Source organism: Gasterosteus aculeatus, chromosome 14 (assembly GCF_964276395.1).
Source record: "Gasterosteus aculeatus chromosome 14, fGasAcu3.hap1.1, whole genome shotgun sequence".
In the NCBI taxonomy this organism is placed as follows: Eukaryota; Metazoa; Chordata; class Actinopteri; order Perciformes; family Gasterosteidae; genus Gasterosteus; species Gasterosteus aculeatus.
In genome coordinates, this window is record NC_135702.1 from 10,422,141 (window position 1) to 10,441,878 (window position 19,738).

The 19,738-nt window shown below is 45.5% G+C and overlaps 3 protein-coding genes across 4 annotated transcripts in view; 2 read left to right on the forward strand and 1 right to left on the reverse strand.

The window, feature by feature from the left end:
- Positions 1 to 250: 250 nt before the first annotated feature.
- Positions 251 to 4,277, forward strand: LOC120831573 (uncharacterized). Its single transcript, XM_078088455.1, has 4 exons — positions 251 to 493; positions 720 to 839; positions 1,946 to 2,248; positions 2,887 to 4,277. The coding sequence occupies exons 3-4, from the start codon at positions 1,968 to 1,970 to the stop codon at positions 2,927 to 2,929; spliced, it is 324 nt and encodes a 107-aa protein (XP_077944581.1). The 5' UTR covers positions 251 to 493; positions 720 to 839; positions 1,946 to 1,967; the 3' UTR covers positions 2,930 to 4,277.
- Positions 4,278 to 6,446: 2,169 nt separating this feature from the next.
- On the reverse strand, positions 6,447 to 9,017 carry LOC120831571 (claudin-23). The gene has a single exon (XM_040197095.2). The coding sequence runs from the start codon at positions 8,202 to 8,204 to the stop codon at positions 7,356 to 7,358; it is 849 nt and encodes a 282-aa protein (XP_040053029.2). The 5' UTR covers positions 8,205 to 9,017; the 3' UTR covers positions 6,447 to 7,355.
- Positions 9,018 to 11,628: 2,611 nt separating this feature from the next.
- The window catches only part of LOC120831570 (poly [ADP-ribose] polymerase tankyrase-2), a 48,291-nt gene continuing 40,181 nt past the window's right edge, over positions 11,629 to 19,738 (forward strand). Inside the window, exons 1-4 of one of the 2 annotated variants that reach the window (XM_040197093.2) lie at positions 11,629 to 12,806; positions 14,069 to 14,184; positions 15,480 to 15,588; positions 18,987 to 19,082. In XM_040197093.2, coding sequence (XP_040053027.2) covers positions 12,194 to 12,806; positions 14,069 to 14,184; positions 15,480 to 15,588; positions 18,987 to 19,082 — 934 coding nt within the window. In that variant the 5' untranslated portion in view covers positions 11,629 to 12,193. The remainder of the gene's footprint in view (positions 12,807 to 14,068; positions 14,185 to 15,479; positions 15,589 to 18,986; positions 19,083 to 19,738) is intronic. The other variant, XM_040197094.2, reaches the window with a different exon arrangement.

Here is a 19,738-nt window from a genome sequence, read left to right on the forward strand (position 1 = left end):
TGGGAACCATGCATGTCTGCACCATGTCATAGTCAGCCCACTTCAGATTCCTGTAAGAGGCAAGCGTATTAACCCGATGGAGCTGGAAGGAAAAGGCGATACAAAAGACCATACATCCAGTAGTTTGTTGGACCAAACCACCGATCAACATTTGTGACTCAATCCCTGCAGTATGTTTCTAGTGACCTGCTGGTTAGGTCACTAGAGTCTGGTTTTGCCAGCTTGACTTGTTCCAACTTGCCTCCACCTTCCACTCCCTCATCTGGCAAACACGCAGACTGTTAAATGCCATGATCCTCAGGTCAGGGTGCATGCTTAATTTGTTCAGCATCCACCTCTTTTAATATGACCACAATAATGTAGTTTTAGTCGGTATTTACAACTTTCAAAACAAGCAACGAGTGATTTTGCTGTCTGAAAAGTGCCACAAAGGTTTTTTTTCTTTTTCTCAGGTTTTTCCCTGCAGGGATTCCAGAGCCGTGTCTAAGCGCATGTGAGTCCGCGATTAACCATCGCAAACATGACTTAGAATTCTGCATATGAAATCTAAAGTTGCTCCATAGAAGTCAGGTATAATTGGTGGGAGGTGTTTGTCCCCATGACTCAACCCTTTGAAAGATAAGGCGGAGGGAGGAGGTCATTTTGTGTGTTTCAGAGAGGGGGAAAAAAAAGGCAGGTATTTACAGGTCTCGGTTTTCTTCCGCTTCTCTTTGTTGCAGATTCCCTCACTGCAAGAGGAAATAGATATTGTTCTAGTACCTGGGAGCGTAAGCGCGCACACACCTGGACGACAACAAAACTCTGAAGCTTTCCGTTGAAGTGAAATCTGCTTTCGTTCTGTGAGTACAACTTTCCTATTTGTGTTCTGTAATGTTGCTTTTCTACTTTACGATGATGAATGTGTTGAAACAATCTTCCTCTGCTGGTGGGAAACCTGAGTGACTACATTTCTGAAGTAAAAACAACCTCATCACTTTATGAGTAGATTACATGTCTGGCTTTCATACTTGAAACTCTTCTCTTGTATTTTGAGTTTTTCCCCCTCGAGTATTTTCCAAATGCTTTGTGACGCAGTCAACTCGTGTGCCTCGGAATGGCTCTGCATCCGGCTCTTGGTTTTGTTGTGATGAGAATATAAAGGCTTATACTTAAATACTCTTGTTACCCTTCCACTATGTTGGTGAATCTGTACGGCTCTGTTCAAATGTTGTTTAATTCCGTAAGATCAGCTGGAACGTACAGTGCCCTTTAACTTGCATGTGTTTTATCATTTCAATAGGGTTGATGTTCCTTTAACAGAAGCTATGAGCTGATGGCACACAGCCCTGATTCCGGCCAGTTCATAGCCTTTTATTTTATACTGTGGAGTTAACTTGTAAATTGAGCATGCAATTTTTTCTTTACTATGTTATTTGTCTTGTCCATTGTCTTACTGTCCGATGTTATGCACCAACCGCCATGTCAATTTCCTTGTATGTCTAACATATGATTTAGAAGTACAATATATCTGGGTGAGAAAACCACGAGGATGCGGTCTGTGAACAGAATTACTTTTGGGGGTTTTCATGCATACAAAGAATTCCAATGAATGTGTGTATCAGGATTAGACGGTCTGCACAATTCTACATAATGTGAATGGGATCCATTAAAGCCAGTGCGGTCTTAAAATTGGAGTCGTGAGCACAACGTAAACCCCGAAGCCACCAAACTATTGAATCTCTTTCCCGCAGACAAGAACTGTTCTTAACTGTCTGTTGGACTTATGGGAGGAGGAGACAGTTAAACAAACTTGCAGACATGTTTATCAGCCTGATCTCAGGAACTCCATTTGTGGCATACAGTCTTCTCTTTGTTGTGTGACTCCATTGGGTTTTAGGATTCGGTTTCCCTCCATTCATCTCTCTCTCTCTCGCTCTCTCTCCTCAATTTCTCCCTCCCTGAACAGACCAGCGTTTCCTCCCTTCACGATGGCCACCCCTCTCCCTCCTCCCCAGCACGGAGGCATCGACCACAACCTGCCCACCTGTGGAGACACGCAGTGCAGCAGCCACGGTACCTGCGTGCCTTCTACGGATGGCGGTCTGGTGTGCGACTGCAACCTGGGCTACCAGGGTGAAACCTGCGACGACACGGTCAACGGGTCCCTGAGTTTACCGCTGACCCTCAGTGTGCTGGCTGTCATCATCGGGATACTGATCGTGGCTGTCATCTTGGCTAAGCTCAGGCGGAAGCAAAAAAAGAGGAACAGGTACTGAAATCTGTTGCAAGCGACTTTATTTGCTTTCCCTTTGGGGCGACGAGAACGGCGATGTCGTCTGGCCTTTAAAAACGCAGCTGGAGTCGGGTTGTGGTTAGACTGGCCGTGGGCCTCCACCTCTAAAGCGCTCGAACACGGCGTGTCCGGTTTGTTCAAAGTTTAAGCTAAAATTGATATTGATAAGAAACCCATCTGACATTGGACGGAGCCAAGCTTGAGCAGTAGCGAAGGATTTAGTGTAAATGTAGAGCTAAGTATTTCCTCACTCCTATAGTGGTAGTGAAATTGGTAATCGGTAATTGATACTGACCCCCAACCCCCATTTCACTGTTGAAATGAAAAAGATGAATAATTCCTGACTCACGGTTTCTCTATCAAACAGGAACCTGGTTTGCTTGTGATATATAGAGAAGAAGAATGGGATAATACGCATAACCAGATACCTGAAAAAAAAACTAATCTACAAAATCCAGGCGATCTGGATCGCCTCCTCCAACTCCTTTTTCTTGAAGTGTCTCGTTGCGGGTTGCTAAATATTTGTTCACTTGTTATCACAGCACCACAAAAAACTTGACGTGATGAAAAGTTCACAAAGGAATTAATTGTGCGTTTTGTTCTTTTGTCAACAGGAAACATCTGGAAGAAAAACATGGCTACGACATTGTTGCGTGATGATACATCTCCAACAACCCTGAGGTAGACACAAGGCTAAAATGCTTCACATTTTGTACGTTACTACCTGGGAACTGAATTTGAGTGTTGATAGCAACATTTGATTAAATTAGATTAATATTTTAATCATTTAAAGGAAAACATTTCACCAAAATCCATTCCAAAGTTTGGAAAAATAACTAATGTATATAACTTTTATATTAAGAGTTTTTTTGTAGAGTTTTCTTAACCAACAAAATGATATTTCGCTGTTATTCAGTAAAAACCGGGGCTGTGCAGAATGTTTTTTTTTTACGTCCATGTTGCTAGCTGTCTTCCTCCCAGCTTGCTGCGTTTCCACTCGTTTTAATGTCACCAAATGTCGAGGGAATCGCTCCTCCCCATAAAAAAAAAACAACCAGAGGGGAGATGAAGGCTACGAAGAAGAAATCTATGATGTGGGTTTCAACGACGTGGCAAAACCTCCCCCTGAAAGGGTACCTTGGACATATTGATTGTGCGTGTATGTCATTAACCGAGTTAAGAGTGACACAATTTAACTGCAGTAATCATGTCTTTCATACGTGGTCTCACAATGGGAAAAAATATAACTGTTTACTTCTTAGTGTTAATTATTAAGCGTTATTGTGGCCATCTATTGATAACAAACCAGAATGAAACATTTGCCCCTCTGCAAGAAATGATCTGACTGCTCCAAATGGAAATCTAGGGGGCTTCTACAGCGATGGCGGCATGTTTTTGTGCTTAACATTCATTTCAGTGTCGCAAACAAAGTGTCGAGAGCTCCAGTTTTTTTTTTTTTTCAATAATATTTATCTGGCAGGGGTAAGCCACAGATTTAACCAGATTGTATTTGTCGTTACCTTTAAGGACTCAAGTCTTCAATCGGTCTTTGCTGAGTAATCAAGATACTTACAGGAACATAGCCAGTGTTAGGAGTTTTTTTTATGCTATACTGTCTGATATTTGTGTACACTTCTGACTGAATTACAATGTTCTATGTGCCTTTTCACTCTGCTTCTGTGTTGCTAGAGTAGAAAAAAATGTAGACCAGTGTGTCCAATAACTGACTTTCATGAGATGTTTTTAAAAACTAGATTAAATCGAATCATGTTCAAGCTTGGTGATTTATGAGAATGAATTCGAAATATACTTCATGTATGCATGTTCATATTTGTATGTAAATGGATTGTAAGGGACCAGTTTGTTTGTCAAAGCACTCGCATGCCAGAGAAGAATGACAAAGGAACAAAAAGGCCTATATTTCTGATAACGTCTCATTGTATTTTAAAGAATGACAAAAAAGTCATTTTGCTCAACTAGCCTTCAGTAAACTACCAAAACTATGGCTCGACTGATGTTTTTACAAAGCTACCACACAGCTACCAACATTCCATCTTATTGGTCATGTAAAAGGTGACTGGTTACTGCTCGGCCCTGAAAAGAGGGGGGAAAAAAAGGAGAATGTAGGTCGGTGACCCGAAACTAAAATGTGTGCGCACATCTTGCCCGGTCCTGTTACGCTTCATTCCTTCAATACCTCTCGTCATAAAAGTTTGGCACAGATACATTATATTGAAGTCTGGCTAGATTGTTAAGGCAGCTCGTAGTTTATTTTTTGGTTCTTAAATATAGTAAATGATAAATTCCGCCTGCCTACTTATGCCTGTGTATATCCTTGCGTGGGCTCATTGATGAAAAGGGGGTGAAAGCCCCTGTCTGTCCTGGGGCCAATACGACAGCAGCTGATAAACACATTGGTTTTTAATTGGTTTGGAAGTGTTCATGTCAGCTCGGTGCAGACAGCCTTGCAAATACGTAGAAAGCAGGTAACGGATTTTGGGTCCCCAAACCGCTACTATTGTAAAAGTGTGTATGCTTATGGACTATTTCATTGGCATGTGCATTTAACTAGTTAAGTAACGAGTTAGTGGGCTTTGACACAAGCAACTTTTACATTTCAGAATAAAATATGCATGTTTGTTCTGAATGTATGTCCCATTGGAAGTATTTGTACATAACCACAATGAATATTTTGAATGTTATTGTTTGAAAAGTAAAGCTTCTTCTTCACAAGAACATTAATTGTTTGCAGATGTGCACACCTTTACATTAACGATCAGGTAAGAACGACTGCAGCGATGTATGACTGTACGTTGAATCAGTTTGTCTCCCTGGCGTAAAGTTGTCCAGTATTAACCCTCAACGCGACATTCGATAGCTACAGTTAGCTACAGCTATGCTAGGTGCTAGCCTTAATTGAACGTCTGAGCTTACATGGGAGTCATTGTAAAACCACAACTAAATTGTTAACATAATCTGCTGCTGCAGGTTGTCAGTGTGTATTAACACTTGCAAGAAGCAGCTGTCAGTAAGTGTGTGTGTGTGTATATAAGGGATAGCTATTTAAAGACATGCTCCGCTGTCTGTTTAGCATCTTCCTAGTATCCTATTGCACGATACTATCAGATTCAGTGTTTAGTAAACTCCACCAAATAAGTTCTGAATGACTGATCTACAATCATGCAGACTGACTAGACAAATAAGCTTCTGTTACAAGGAACAGAAAGTCCCTGCCAAAGGGTCATTATTGTTCGTAAGACCCATGAAATGTGCTAATTACTACCACCCCCACCTGCCATTATTGAGTCTCTTATGTGGAGGAAAATGCGCTGCCGCACTTTATAAGCGTAATGGTGTTTGATTGTAGATGGAAAACTCCACTTATTTTGTAGATAATATTGAGGAAATCTTTCCATGGCAATTACACTTGTCTTTGAAAAGAGTATTTTTTCTAAAATGAAACGTGTCCGACGTGGAGGTGCATTATGGGAAATTCAAGACCCAGTTTTTACTTAATGTGATTCCATATTTCTTTAGCACCTTTCCTGAGAGGAAGTGCTATGCACCTTTTAGTAGTTTTTTGTGAGCTGAAAGAAAAGTCTGAAGCAGCGAAGTTTGATGAGGCTATAAATAAATACTTGTGTCAACATTATCCTTTCCCAATATTTATCTTTTATTGCCATTTTGTGAGTCACTGCATGCTATGCAGGAATTCCGTCAACAGTAGCTTGAAACCCAGCCTATCTTATGTCATTTTTCTAGAAATCTGCCCCAACAGAAGCTGGCGTATGCAGGGTTTTTTTTTGGGGGGGGGGGGTTGGTGTCTTATTAACCCTGTAAATTGTTCCGGTGTAAAAACTGCTTTATACTCGACGTTCCTAACTGGGGCATTCAACAGGTTCCGCAAGGAGAACTGCATCACAAATTGTGATGGTCAACTTGATAACAAAAGACTTTCCGGGAACTATAAAGGGACGATTGTTCACTACAGCCCTGCCCCTGTTTGAGATGTTTAAACAGAAGAGGTAATGTTGTTTCACAAGCTGGTGAGAGAAACCAACCTCTCAGACCGGTCCAGCAACATTGTCTGTCTACGCTCAAAGGTGATGACAGCGGATAGGGAGGAAGAGAAACGGGTGTTTGCATAGCAGCCATAATGACTTCTGTTCACAGATTAAAACGTCAACATTTTATTATTCTTGTTCTGGCACTTTTGTAGTCTTTCTGCTGAGACTCCATTTAACTTCCCCACATTGTCATCGTGATCACAGCCATTTTCACATGAAATATTTTAACGATCTGAAGATTGTTTTTCTATATTGCACTGAGGAATACAACTGAGTAATTAGCAAACAGTGCACATTTATTGAACAGTATAATACATACATACTATACATATAGTTCGAGAATATTGATCATTAAAAAGTTGGCCTGACTTCCTACAAGGTTGGTTATAAATGTAAAGTGCATAAGAACACAGGATTTACATAAAAATTGAGAAAAAATGTACAGATAGAATTCTGCATCATTTGCAGAATGCAAAAGACAATGGAGGTTTCCTCCATGTTTTCCCCCCTTAAATAATACTCTCCCTTTTTTAACAATATAATATTCATCCCATCTGTAACACAACTGCGTGAACCATACATCTATCCTGTATCATAATGATGTTAGAATTAGACTTAATACAGACCATAATACATATCATCTTTAGCTGTATTAAACTGCAGCACTCGCTGTCACTCACATAATTTACATTCAAGTGATGACACGCTGCAACACTCAGACTTTAAATGGATTATGCTTCACTCAACAGTGAGGTTTCATTTCAATATTTACGGTGTTTGATACCTGAAATCTGATTTTGTAGAAAATATTTTGTCACAAATGAACTATAGTTTCAGTTATAAGCATATTTATTCTTTACTGCAATGCTTCAGAATCGCATAGCAGTTTCCTAAAGTGGGTTGGATGGTAACTGTTTCTTCCTGGAATATTTCCATCTCGGTGCCTTTTGCCACTCGCCGTGTCTTTTCCTTCGCGCGTGTGTCTGCGTGGGGGACCCCGCGTGTGTGACACCTTCTCACAGGTCAACGTCGTAGGGTCTGCCGCCGTTCGAGGTGTTGACCGTCCGGGCCGCCGTGCTCTTGGCCCGGGGGAAGGACACGTCCTCGTCCATGGAGTCCTTCGAGTACGGGATGCTGCTGCTGGCGCTGCTCCTGGCCCGGTCCAGGCTCGGCACTTCGACTCGTCTCGTCGGCCGCTTCTGATTCCTGAACCGGGTCCCCGTCACCTCCTCGACGCGCGTCTCCCCGCGGTTCTTCCCCCCGCAGCACCGGCAGATCCCGATGAACATGACGAGGCCGCCCAGGATTTCAAAGATCCCGCCGATGTAGCCCAGGATGATGCAGTAGCCGACCTGCACGGCTGGGTTCGGAGGCGCAGCTGTGTTTATAGACACCGTCGGGATGGTCCTGAATATGTGGGTGTACCAGGCGATGGGTATGATGGTCATGACTCCCGAGAGGAATATCAGCAGTCCGCCCAGGCCGGCCAGGATCCAGTTGGGCCTGTCTTTCCAGCAGCGGACCCCCGGGATGGCCACCGCCAGCCCGATCAGAGTCACGATGAGGGAGGCCACCATCAAACCCCGGGCGACCTCGATGATCTGTTGTTGAAAATACGTGGCGTCCTGCAGGCTGCAATCGATTCTCGTGTTGATTGAGCTGGCCCTGCAGACCTCCCAGATGCCTTGCTGGAGGAACTCGTCGGCCGGGCGGTTCTGGAATCCTGTGAGGGTCCTCCAGTTTGGGGCCACGGTCGATGTCAGGTTCAGGATCAGGCCGCAGGGAGCCAGAACCATCCCGAAGATCAGGATGCCCGGGGTGCGCATGGATAACCGGATCCACTCCTGCCTGGATCGACTCGGCATGGTTGCTGCTGCTGCTGATGTGTGCGCGGGTACTGACTCCCAAACTCCGTGTGGTAGCTCAGACGGAAGGGACTGAGTTCTTACAGCCACAACAGCTGCTCTTCAAAAAAATAAAAAAATAAACAAGTCCGACGGAAACCTGTTTGGTGGGCGGGGCTTTGGCCTCAGTCAAATAGGACAGGTGTGGCGCGCCGTGTGCAGCCGAAAGAAGAAGTTTCGGGGAATCTTTTTTTTCATGCATGTGCGCCAAGTGATAGAGCAGAAAAGCAATATGTAGATTTGTTTCTTCACGGTGATCTTTATGTGCTAACTCGCCCAAATTGTACCAGGTCCATAAACTGTGTCTGCGAAATGAAAACTGATTAACTTGCAAATGCAAAGTTGGTCTGCAGTCAAGACTTTGTTGGCCAGCACGTAAACACATTTCTGTTGATTATACATAATAATACAAATGACAAGGATGAAATTGACTCTACCACAATAAGCAGTTACTCTACACAGAAACCCTTAATTAGCATGCAATGAATCAAATAAAACGAGGATGAGACCTTTTTAAATCCAAGACACACACTTGAGACATTTGCTTTTTTTTTGCAAAGTAAACTCACTAGCTATCCCACGAGGTATTTGGGCTTTGAGCAGGTCGGACTTAATGATAAAATGGAATGGAGTTCTACAGGAAATGCCACTCAAATACCGCTCGTTCTACGTTTCCCTATCGGCACGTCTGTTTTGATTAGCTTCTTTGTTTCACATGGAGAAACTCCTCCTGCTTATACTTCTCAAGCCGTCTGTTATCACCATGCAAGTGGATTAAAGACCCCTGAAGCTGGTCGCTGGTAGTGTGACTCTTAACACAATGATGTAATTGCTAATGAAGCGAACCCCCTGAGATGAGCTGATGATACCTCCAGGGAATACATTTTCAAAATGGACGACCTCTCTATTTGAAGTGCTGATCAAATATCCCAATATTTCATTTGTACGGCCTTAGGGTTTGGGAAAAATGCCTTATTTCACTAGGAAGTTGAGTACGCTGGCAACTGACAAGGCGCCGTAGTGCCAGTTGGCTTCCGCTAAATGTCTCACATGTACACGAGCATCCACTGACCGCACAAATTCAAACTATCTCAAGTCACAAGTCTTGAAGGCGTCACGGTTTTGAGAACTGTTTTTCAGGTGAGGTTTGAGCTTTGAAACACAAAGAGCAGCTCAAAGAAGTATGCGAGGCATGTCGCCCAACCAGTGTGGAACCTTGCTTACTCATCCGCTGAGGTAACAGGCCTGGTTTATGACTTCTACAAGCTGAATCACACTTGTCACCATGGCAACAGACCCCATTAAATAAAAGAAATTCTTTTGTGGATCTATTGTGAAACATTGGATGTTTCCATATCTAAATGGCTGTACTATCACCCCCACTGATTGCACCAGGTCCCCAAATCCCCATCACTCGATGGTCGATGGCGCCGATGCATTTTAAGGTGGAGAAATTGACAGACGGACTTCCTGTGAGAAACCCGTTGGAGCTTTTTGGCTTCAGGCTGAGACGATGTCTTTCAAACACACCCTCTGCAGGTGAAACAAAGCTTGAAAAGCAAACAACTTGAATAGTTTTTCGAGGTTCGGAAGAAAACGTTTATCTTCTTCTTATACCTTATGTTTTGATAACACATTCTTTTAAATACATGGTTTTTATTTCCTTTTTAACAAAGGACATGTGTGATATCTGTGTATAGAAGACACTGCCCAGAGATCAGATCAAGCATAATGCAAATCATGTCTCAGTTAGCTTTTCCTCATATTTTTATTTTGGAATGTCACCATGATGCAGCAATTTTTTATGCAATCTACATTTATTCTTTCATTGGTAGCACATTTGTAATTAATAAGGCATTGCCAGGGGTTATTCGATTGATATTTTGGTCTTGAGCATTCATTTTTATGCATAAATATTGTACTACAATCATATAAGCTTGAAGCTTTAGTTTGAAGAAAAGTGTGGAAATTGTACTATTTCTACTTTACAAATTGTTGTAGATAATTAATTCAGAAAATGAGAAAAGACTGAAAACAGAGGAACATTTGTTTATTTAATCAAATACAGAAATGTTTCTTGACTTGTGCTCCAGCCTTTAAGGGATTAATCAATTTCAAGTTTAAAATGTTGACTCACAATGCTCATGATTTAGGAGGCCAAACTTTCCTTTGACTCAAACATGAGGGAAAAATGTGGAGCATATTTGCATTCACAGGCATATAATCCTCCCTCTACTTTGGTTTTGAAGTATCACATTACAGCAGGAAACTACCCTTATTTGACCATGAGGGCAGAATGTTGATTGATTACCTTCAATTGTCGAAACCACATTCATACGAGATTCTATCATCTATCTTAGCAATTTCAGAGGAAAAGAAAAAGCCGAAACCAAAGGCTAAATTAAGATGGGTTCTGAAAACCGTTGAGGTCCGAAAAGACACCAATGGATGGCAAACAAAACTAAAAGTAAAGAGTCGAAAAATAGAGTGATTAAGTTACCATAAACGTGGAGAAAATAAAAAGACCAGGAAGGAAACACACACCAGTTATTAATTGGTTAGAACACAGAAGTCAGATGTGTCGGGTGTGTCATGCTTTTAAAAACACGTCCAATCCTGCTGAGGCCAGTCCATCTCAACAAGGAGCCTGCCTCAATAGCATCATGACACAACGTGACTAACTTTTAACAAAAAGAAAACAAGCAAAATGATTCCATTTTTATTTGAGTCCTCTTCCCATAGCCCTGCTTTCTGATGGTTAATTACAGCGAGGGCACATGACTGGGGGCCAAAAGGCTCAGCGGGTACCAGGGAATCTGTGTGAAGTGCCTGATTATTTCACACACAACTAAGAAATGAAGTGAACTCTATTAGTAAATGCTCCTTGTTGTAACCTGATCAGAAAGTTCCCTAATACATTTGGCCAGTTGGTTATGTTTAGTAACTTGTTGATGTTCAAAACATCAACAGACTCCCATTACAGCTCCCTTAGGACAATGTGTCGAGTTGACCACCAGGGTGTGTTACATACAAAGGTCTTAAACTCACAGGTGGTTTAACGTTTGAATATGAATCTGGAATCTTTCTGTTTTAGGTAATGCAGTGAATGATTCCAGTGGCTCATATGGGGGGAAAAAACATAAATAGGAGCAATTGTCCTAGCAATAGCAAGCAAAGTAGCAATTCTGAGGTATATGTTTAAAATTGTGTGGCTCAAAACGGAACATTATGAATAGCAGATGGGAGACGAACATACAATGTAGTCTCAACATCTGTTTTATAAATCTGAGAAATGGATAGGTGAGAAGTGATGATTATTATAACCATGACATACACGTTCTGTGATTTACCCCTTAGGTTTCTCAATGAAAATGTGTAGCTTTCTTTCATTTTTTTATTGTGAGATAAGAGACAATATAACACTGTTGTAGGGCGAGTCACCTGTCAATCAATAAAATACACATTTCTTTGGTTTCTTTGGTTAATTAATACAATCAGAGAACAAAGTTTTTTTGTCTGCTAATATTTACATTTAACAGGCTGTATTCTAAAGGTTTTACCAACAGTCTCCACTAGATGGTAATATTATGTAGCACAAATAATACAACATTTAAAATATATAAAATTAATAAAAATGGGTTACGTTAGGCCCATCCGTCAAAATTAAAATACATTTGTGAATCCCTAACTTCTACACACCTTCCAAATAGTTTTAATCTAATCCAAAAAGTAAAGCGAAAAAAATATATTTTTGAAATTTAAATAAAAATGTGAAATTATTAATACAAAAATGTCATAAATAAAAATACAACATTTAAGATAAGATTGATACATTTTTAAAACGGTCAACCACTCCAAACCTTTTTTCTGTCGCCGTTACATGACGTTGCTCGTGAAGCTGTTCTAATATTTAAACCTTTATTAACCCGTTTCAGAGAAAATCCATTCATATGATCCCAGTGAACCCCGGAGCGGAAGTTGCTCCTGGGCAGGAAATCGTCAGCGGTGTTTGTGTTGCTAGTGGGGACTGGTGTGTTGTGAAAATGGCGACGCCTCGTCGCTCCTCGCAGCAGCAGCCAAACTCCCTGCTGTCGTCCCCGCCCCGCGGCTCCTCTCGCCCCGCCACCCCGCCCGGCTCTCCGCCGGCGTCCACCGACGATGCCACACCGCCGCCCCGGGGAGGCCCGATGGACGGCAGGGTTGACGGCGAGGGAACCCCCGCCTCTCCCACCATCACCACCTCCCGGGCTTTGGCCCTCACGACCAGCAGCAGCAGCAGCAGCAGCGGCGGGGGCAGCGGCTCCAGCGACGCTAGCTCCCCGACGACCACCGAGGGGAGCGGGACCAGCCCCGCCTCAACGCCCGACTCTGGCAGCGGGGACGCGGTCAGCAGCAGCAGCAGCAGCGGCGGCGACGGCGACGGCGCAAATGGGGCGTTCAGGGAGCTGTTTGAAGCCTGTCGAAACGGGGATGTTTCGAGGGTGAAGAAACTCGTGGATGCGCTGAACGTGAACGCTAAAGACATGGCAGGGCGTAAATCGACACCCCTGCATTTCGCTGCAGGTAAACACAACGGAGATCACAACTATTCGAAAGGAAGTTGATATTGTTGAGGCCGCCCGTGCTGCTGCAGCGGTGCGTTCAGGGCGTGCGAGTGGGCAGAAAAAAGACTAGTGAACAGAATGTCGCTAATGCACATCATCACAATAGACATCAGCCACGAGCTGTGCAACGACCGGTTTCAGGATGATTCAAACAAAAGATATGAAATGCACTGATAAAGTTCAGTTTAATTTCAGTAAACAATATATATAACACGCTTTCACACACCACACTATTGTTATTATAGGCTAAAGAAACATCCAGATAATAACAGAGGGCGGCTTTGGCTTTCAGGATGTACAGTAATACACACATGCTTCTTCCAGAAAAATGATTACCAACATTGTGGTGTGTATCTAAAATTTATTAAAGCACTTACAGACGAGAAGACAGAGATTTGTAATGTTTAAAATGGTTAAAAAAAAGCTTAAAGCGTTTGCGTAGAAACATTTTAATGAACACAGATGGGAAAACAGGAAAGGGCATTCGATCTGGGTTTATGAGTAAAGCGTTGCCTTGTTCGACTTGCTTCACGGCTTAAGGGACGAATTCAAGGCCGACGGAAAGATGATACAGCACCGACAAATCGCCATGGACACCATAATAGAAACACACTTTAAAACCCCCCACTTATATCAGTGATGTCTTCATGGTGCTTATTTACATCCTCCAATTTGCTAAAAGAATGAATGCATGCAACATGTTACATGTCATATATAACCTTAATCTTTGCTAAAAGCAATCAGACATTAGATAATATTCCGTTTTTTGGTATTCATTCTTCTTTGTTCACGGTCCAAGGCTCTTTTAAAAATGGCTCATCTTCCGTTCAGCTGTTCAGCGGCTCCAGACGACTGCTTTTAATCTGTGCAGACAAAAAAAGATGAAGGAAGAAAGACATCACAGCTGCTTTACATCTCCGTCCTCCATAATCCAAAAAGAAAGAAGGAATTCTCTCGAGTCCAAGGGCACATCTGTAGCTAACACAGAACAAGCTTTACTTTCCCCAACAGCTGTCGTGTGTGTGTCAAAAAACAAACAAACAACATGTATGAATAAATATACAATGAAAAAACATGATGATTTAGAGGAAACTATCCATTATTAACATGAAACCGATACAGTGGCCTGATGCTTCGGCAACGTACACAAAGGACCGATTCAGGGTATCTGAACACTTTCATGCTTCCTTCCCTCTCTTCTCCTCTCTGATGCCCTCTCAGGCTTCGGGCGGAGAGACGTGGTGGACCACCTGCTTCAGATGGGCGCCAACGTGCACGCGCGGGATGACGGCGGCCTGATCCCGCTCCACAACGCCTGCTCGTTCGGACACTCCGAGGTGAGGCCCTTTCCACGTCGCAGGGGTTCGTGTCACCGCGGATGAGGAAGTAAACAATAACCCGAGCACATCTGTCTGCTTCACAGCGCTTTCGTGTTTCGGGAACGTCTGTGACACGTGAGCCGACGCTTTAAACGTCTCCCCCCCCCCACCCCGGCCTGCAACCTGGGCTCGTCAATTGAATGATTCCAATTTGGATTTGGAGGCTTTTAAGGGCTTTCTCTTAGAGCACTTTGCAACCACGTCTGGGAAGCGCGGCGCTAATGCAGCCCTGTGACGCGAACGCTGCACGAACCGAAGACGACCACTCAGCCGCTTGTTGCCTTAGTCGAGGTGTGATTTTCGCAGTGTCAGGTCCGTTGTGAGCGTCTCTGTAACACGAGGGCGAGTAAGATGCAGTCGACGTGTTGAATGACCCTCTGAGTTATTTCCTACACAGGACGTGACCTTAAGCCTAATTTATGCTTCTGCGTTTGCAGAGCGACGCAGACGCAAGACCCCCCTTGCGTGTCCCTTGCGTGCCTTTTACACACCTCCTTGCGTGTGTCGAGACATCTTTCTAGGCCACGAAGCGACGCAAGCCTCCCGCAGCGCACAAGGCTGCGATTCGTCCGCTAACTACATCCTTTACGGAGTCTCACATTTCCGTTTTCATAGCACAATACCGCCATTATTAAAACGACGAATGTTTACGAGACAACGGATCAGATTGAAGAGCTTTTGTCGGAATAAATGCGTAAATATGACCGCTTATACAAGCCGTCATTGAGGATGGCCTCCGATTCACGGAGGGAGATCTCCGCTAATGTCGGTTTGCCGGTCGAGGGGAACAAAGTTGTGGAGGAAAATACGGGACAAATGTGTCCGCGATGAAAAGCAGCAGTAGCGATGCACGGGGCAATAAAGTCTGTGATAAATAAATAAACAAACCAACGACTTCCACACACAAAGACGTGACTCTTTAGGTCGTCTTCAACAAAAACACGTTACTCCGCCTGTTCTGGCGGTGATTTGCTCTGCAACACACGCAAGACTTTTAGAACCATGAATTGAAACAAGTGCGTCGACACGACGGTGCCAGATGTGCATTTCCTAAATGATGGTCCCAATTTTGACTAAAATACTCCTACTTTGCTGTCGCCCGGTCTGGGGAGGGGGGGTTGATTTGGATCAGCGTAACATGTTTTGCTCAATGGTCCGGGTTGTGCTCCGTTGATTAAGGGCCCACCGGAACCGTGTGGCCAACCGCTTGGGGGGGAAATAAAATGCCCACGTTCTGCACGCCGTTTTCCCAGGTGGTGTCCTTGCTGCTGTGTCAGGGGGCCGACCCCAACGCCCGGGACAACTGGAACTACACGCCGCTCCACGAAGCTGCCATCAAGGGCAAGATCGACGTCTGCATAGGTAAGGCGCCGCCGAGCACCAAACGTATAGTAACGGACCCAGAAGGTTCAGTGTGTTTTACATCAAACTGGCTACTTTTTTTTTTTTTCCCCCTCTGCTGTTCGCCTGTTAGTGAAATTGGCCGTGTGAGCAGAACCGAGGCGGGAAATAATTCAGCAGTGTTGCGAGTTTCCAGATTGCTTGCAGGAGTTGCGCCGGTCCCTCGGAGGCCATAACAGTCAGCGGTTGTTCTGTGGCATTTCTAAATATGTTCCATCAATTGCAGCGCTGTTGCTGTCGAGGGATTTCTACGTATTGGATTCTCTGGTGTTTGCGTGGGCCGGTTTTAATTGTCCTCCCCTCCCTCCCCCGCCAAACCTCTAATTCTAAACCCGGAGCCCCGTATAATCAGTCAATATTATTAGAATCAATGTAATCAATTTTAGAAGTTGTAATAAACCACCTGCAGACGGTTCGCTGTTATTTTCCACTGGGCATCAAGAAGCAAATACGCTGCAAATGTGCAATTACCGCGTTCACGCCTGCTCTTGAGGCCACGCGGGGGACGAAAGAGCATCGATTTCTCGCCGCGGCGCACAAAGGAATTACGCCGTATGAGCTGCCGTCCTCTTGCAGGAGAAACAACAGTTCGGCGGGTCCATTAGCGGCCGGGCTCAGGGAATTCTGAAGCAGGAAAGCTCGGCGCGGCGCGCCGTCTGAGCACTGAGGGGGGGGGGGTATATCTTCATGACCTCGATGGAAAAGCGCCGCTGCGTGTGAGGAACAGTAACAAACGACTGCGATGACAGTCGGCGCCACCGCCGGTCGGGAGTGCTGACATCAACGAGGAGGAAAAGAACGTCAGGGCCCCCGGACGACCGCGCTTCAAGCTCTTGATGCGTGAAAGCGTGTGACGTGCGTGTATGTTTTCCATAACGCGTGCGCGCGCGCCGGGATTTATCTCGTGGAAACGGCTGGTTCGGCTCTTCGGGATTGACTGAGACCGGTGGAAAACCGTCACTTGTGTACATGTTGTCTGGCCTGCTGTCACCTGGGATGCTGTGGTGTGCCAATTTAACAGGTGTGTCCCCCTGTAGGGGGGGTAGGGGGGGCCACACTGCCCTACTCTTTGAATGTCCATCCAGATGTGTGGTTTTGCTCTTCTGCTTCCTTGCAGAGGATGAACAAGGCACTTTTTCTCAGCGATACACGGATATTGATCATGATGCACGGTGGCGTTCCTCAGGCCACGTAGAAAGTTAGTGTGGTTCGGTGAGTTGAAGTTAAGAAGCCGGATCCGGCAACGAGCGCGGTTCCATCGTCCGGGGGACGACGGGGGGTCTCTGACTTTAGTCACGTCCTCGGCCTCCTGAACATTTTGCAACTGTTGTCTGGACTTCTGAGTCTGACCATTGATTTTCCTACTGGACTACAATGATGGGAAGTCAATGGATTGATGGGAAATGGTGATGAGTAAACAGCTTAAACGTTTATGAATTGATCATACAGCATCACTACATTGCTTTGTCTTGTGTGCTGAGCTTGTCTCATTCAAATCAGGAGTCAAATCAAAGACAGACTTCAGCTCGGCGTGAAGGACGCCGCCCCCGTCCTCTTTGTGCGCCGATCGCGCAACTGGAGTGTAAAGTGTAATCTTTTGCATCTCTGCAAGCTCGAGGTCTGGAGAAAATCTCATCAACAAACGTGGGATAAGGAGAAATCTCGGAAATCCTAAAGCAGCCGCGCGGTCGGATGAACGTGTGCGCGGTTGAGAACGGAGATCCCTTATAACCACATAACCGCGGTCCGACCGGGACTCCGCCCTTTTCCCACCGCAGATGTCAGTAAGGTTCATGAGATGTCAACGTTCTTTTGCATGATCACATGATCTGTGATATTGAACTTGTCTGCCATTTCACTTTGAATCTTCAGATTCACTTTTTTTCCGAGTCCTCACTTGAACTCCACGGCTCCCAATGGGACGTGCTGTGAAAAACCGAATGTCCCCAAGTCACTCACTAATCTGCAGTAGGCGTTTCAGTTACTCATAAAACAACCGCTGCAAATCGGACATTGAAGACTAATCCCGTCCAAAAGGGGGATTACGGTTGTTCAGAGAGGGCTTTAGAAGGTATTACTGTCGCGTCCATTAGAGGCGGCCGAAAAAATGCAAAATTAGAAGTTGAGTGAAATGATTACAAACCAGCCACTCTGAGCTGAGCTCATTTCACTCTCTGCCTCGCTATATATCAAATTTTTATCCTCTCGTGTGTGTGTGTGTGTGTGTGTGTGTGCTCACGTGTGCGCACCATCTCGGTAGTTCGAGACCCTCTCGAGTCAAAGGACACGTGCGACGGCGCTGCTGTGGCCGAGAAGGAAATAAAAAAAACACGAGCGAAGGCAGAGTTTGTTATTCAGCTCATACCTGTTCAGTAGTCACATGACTCTCTCTCGTCTCTTTACCTTTCCTTACGTCTCCTCTCATCCTCCCTTCTCCTCCTCTCCTTTCCTTGCTCTTCCTCCTCTCCCCTGCTTCTCACCTCCTCTCACGTCTTCTTTCTCCTCATATCTCCTCTCCTCTCATTTTTACTACCCCCCCTCCTCTCTCTCTCTCTCTCTCGCTCTCTATGCCTCTCAAGCTCACAAATGCTCTCGGTTTGTTTTGCTCGCGCTCTCTCCCCCCTCTTTTTCGCCCTCTACCTCTCCCATCCGCTCATCCCTCCCACTAACCCCCCCTCTCCCCCTCCTCTCATCTTGCTCTCCGCTGCATCGCTCCGTCAGTCGGAGAGGCGAGAGTCTCTCCGCTCGCGCCGCCTGCTTCGCCCCGTCGCCGCTGCCGCTAAAGCGAATCGCTGTTACGCCCCTCCCCCCCCCCCATCCCTCCCTTCCCGCTCCCGCCGATTCATCCCCACAGACTTCCCCGCGCTCCTCCATGGAGGCGTTGTTGTTTTTCGTGGTCGGGCACGTAGCCGCTCTCTGTGAGGTCCGCTGTTTGTCTTCCCGTGTGGTGTAGCGAAGGTGCCGCTGCCGCTGCCACTGCCGCTGCCGCTGCCACTGCTGTTGTTGTGGTGGCAGAATGTCTGTTTACATGAGCGGCATGCCTCGCAGGGCAGAGGCAGCCGGGGGCAGCCGAGAGGGCAGCTCCAGCATCCGAAGTGGAGCAGCCAGAGGAAGAGGAGGAGAGAAATGTGAACCAGGACGTGCAGCAGGAGGCACAGTCCGAGGTGGAGGAAGAGGAGGGATAGCGGAGGAGCAAGTGCGAGGGAAAGGAGGAGGTCCGGGGAGAGCAGTGGGATGTGGTTCGGCAGCAGGAGGAGCAGCAGCAGCAGCAGCAGCAGGAGGAGGTGGAGGTGTGTGTCGGGGAGTTTGCATGTCCGTCCAGGAGCTCAGCTACTGTCTGTGTCTGCCCTGTTGCACAGTGTTACTGCAGCACGGCGCCGACCCCAACATACGCAACACCGACGGCAAGTCCGCCCTGGACCTCGCTGAACCCTCCGCCAAGGCCGTCCTCACAGGTCAGTGTCCCGTCCGTCAAACGCCGCACGCACGCACACGCACAATGCAGTGTTCCTGTTGCAGAGAGGCTTTGTTGGTCTTTCCTTTTGTCAGTTTTTTTCCTCTTTTTTTTTTTTTTTTCTTCTTCCATTCTGAGGTTTCTGCGCGGGACGCACGTTTCCTCATGTGTCGTAACTAGTTCCCCCAGCGTTGCTTTCACTCTGTCCAAGGCTATAAGCAGTATGGCCTCCTGTTTGTGTCCATCTATCACCGTCTTTTTTTCTTTTTTCTTTTTGCAAGGCTCATGTACCCACCACGCGGGTTAATCTGTTATTCAAGGCTGCACACACATCCATCATTCTTATGCATTTTATCTGTTTGGCCTTGCCTTTTTCCAATAATTGCTTGTCAGAGGTGTTCTAATTTTTCTGGCCGAGCCCAGAGAAAACACGGGCGCTTGAGGACCGTTATCCAGATAATCTGTGTCCACACGGTAACCTTTTGCAAACGTCCATGTAGGATATGGGAGATATGGGAGAGCGTGACCCATGAGCGAAGGGCACCTCACGGCTGCTAAGAACCAATCCGGTAGCGGAGGCGTGTTTTTGGAACGGTCGTTTCCATACGTATCCGTTTTGGACAAGACGCAAACCCCCTGCGTTGTCAAACTGATCCG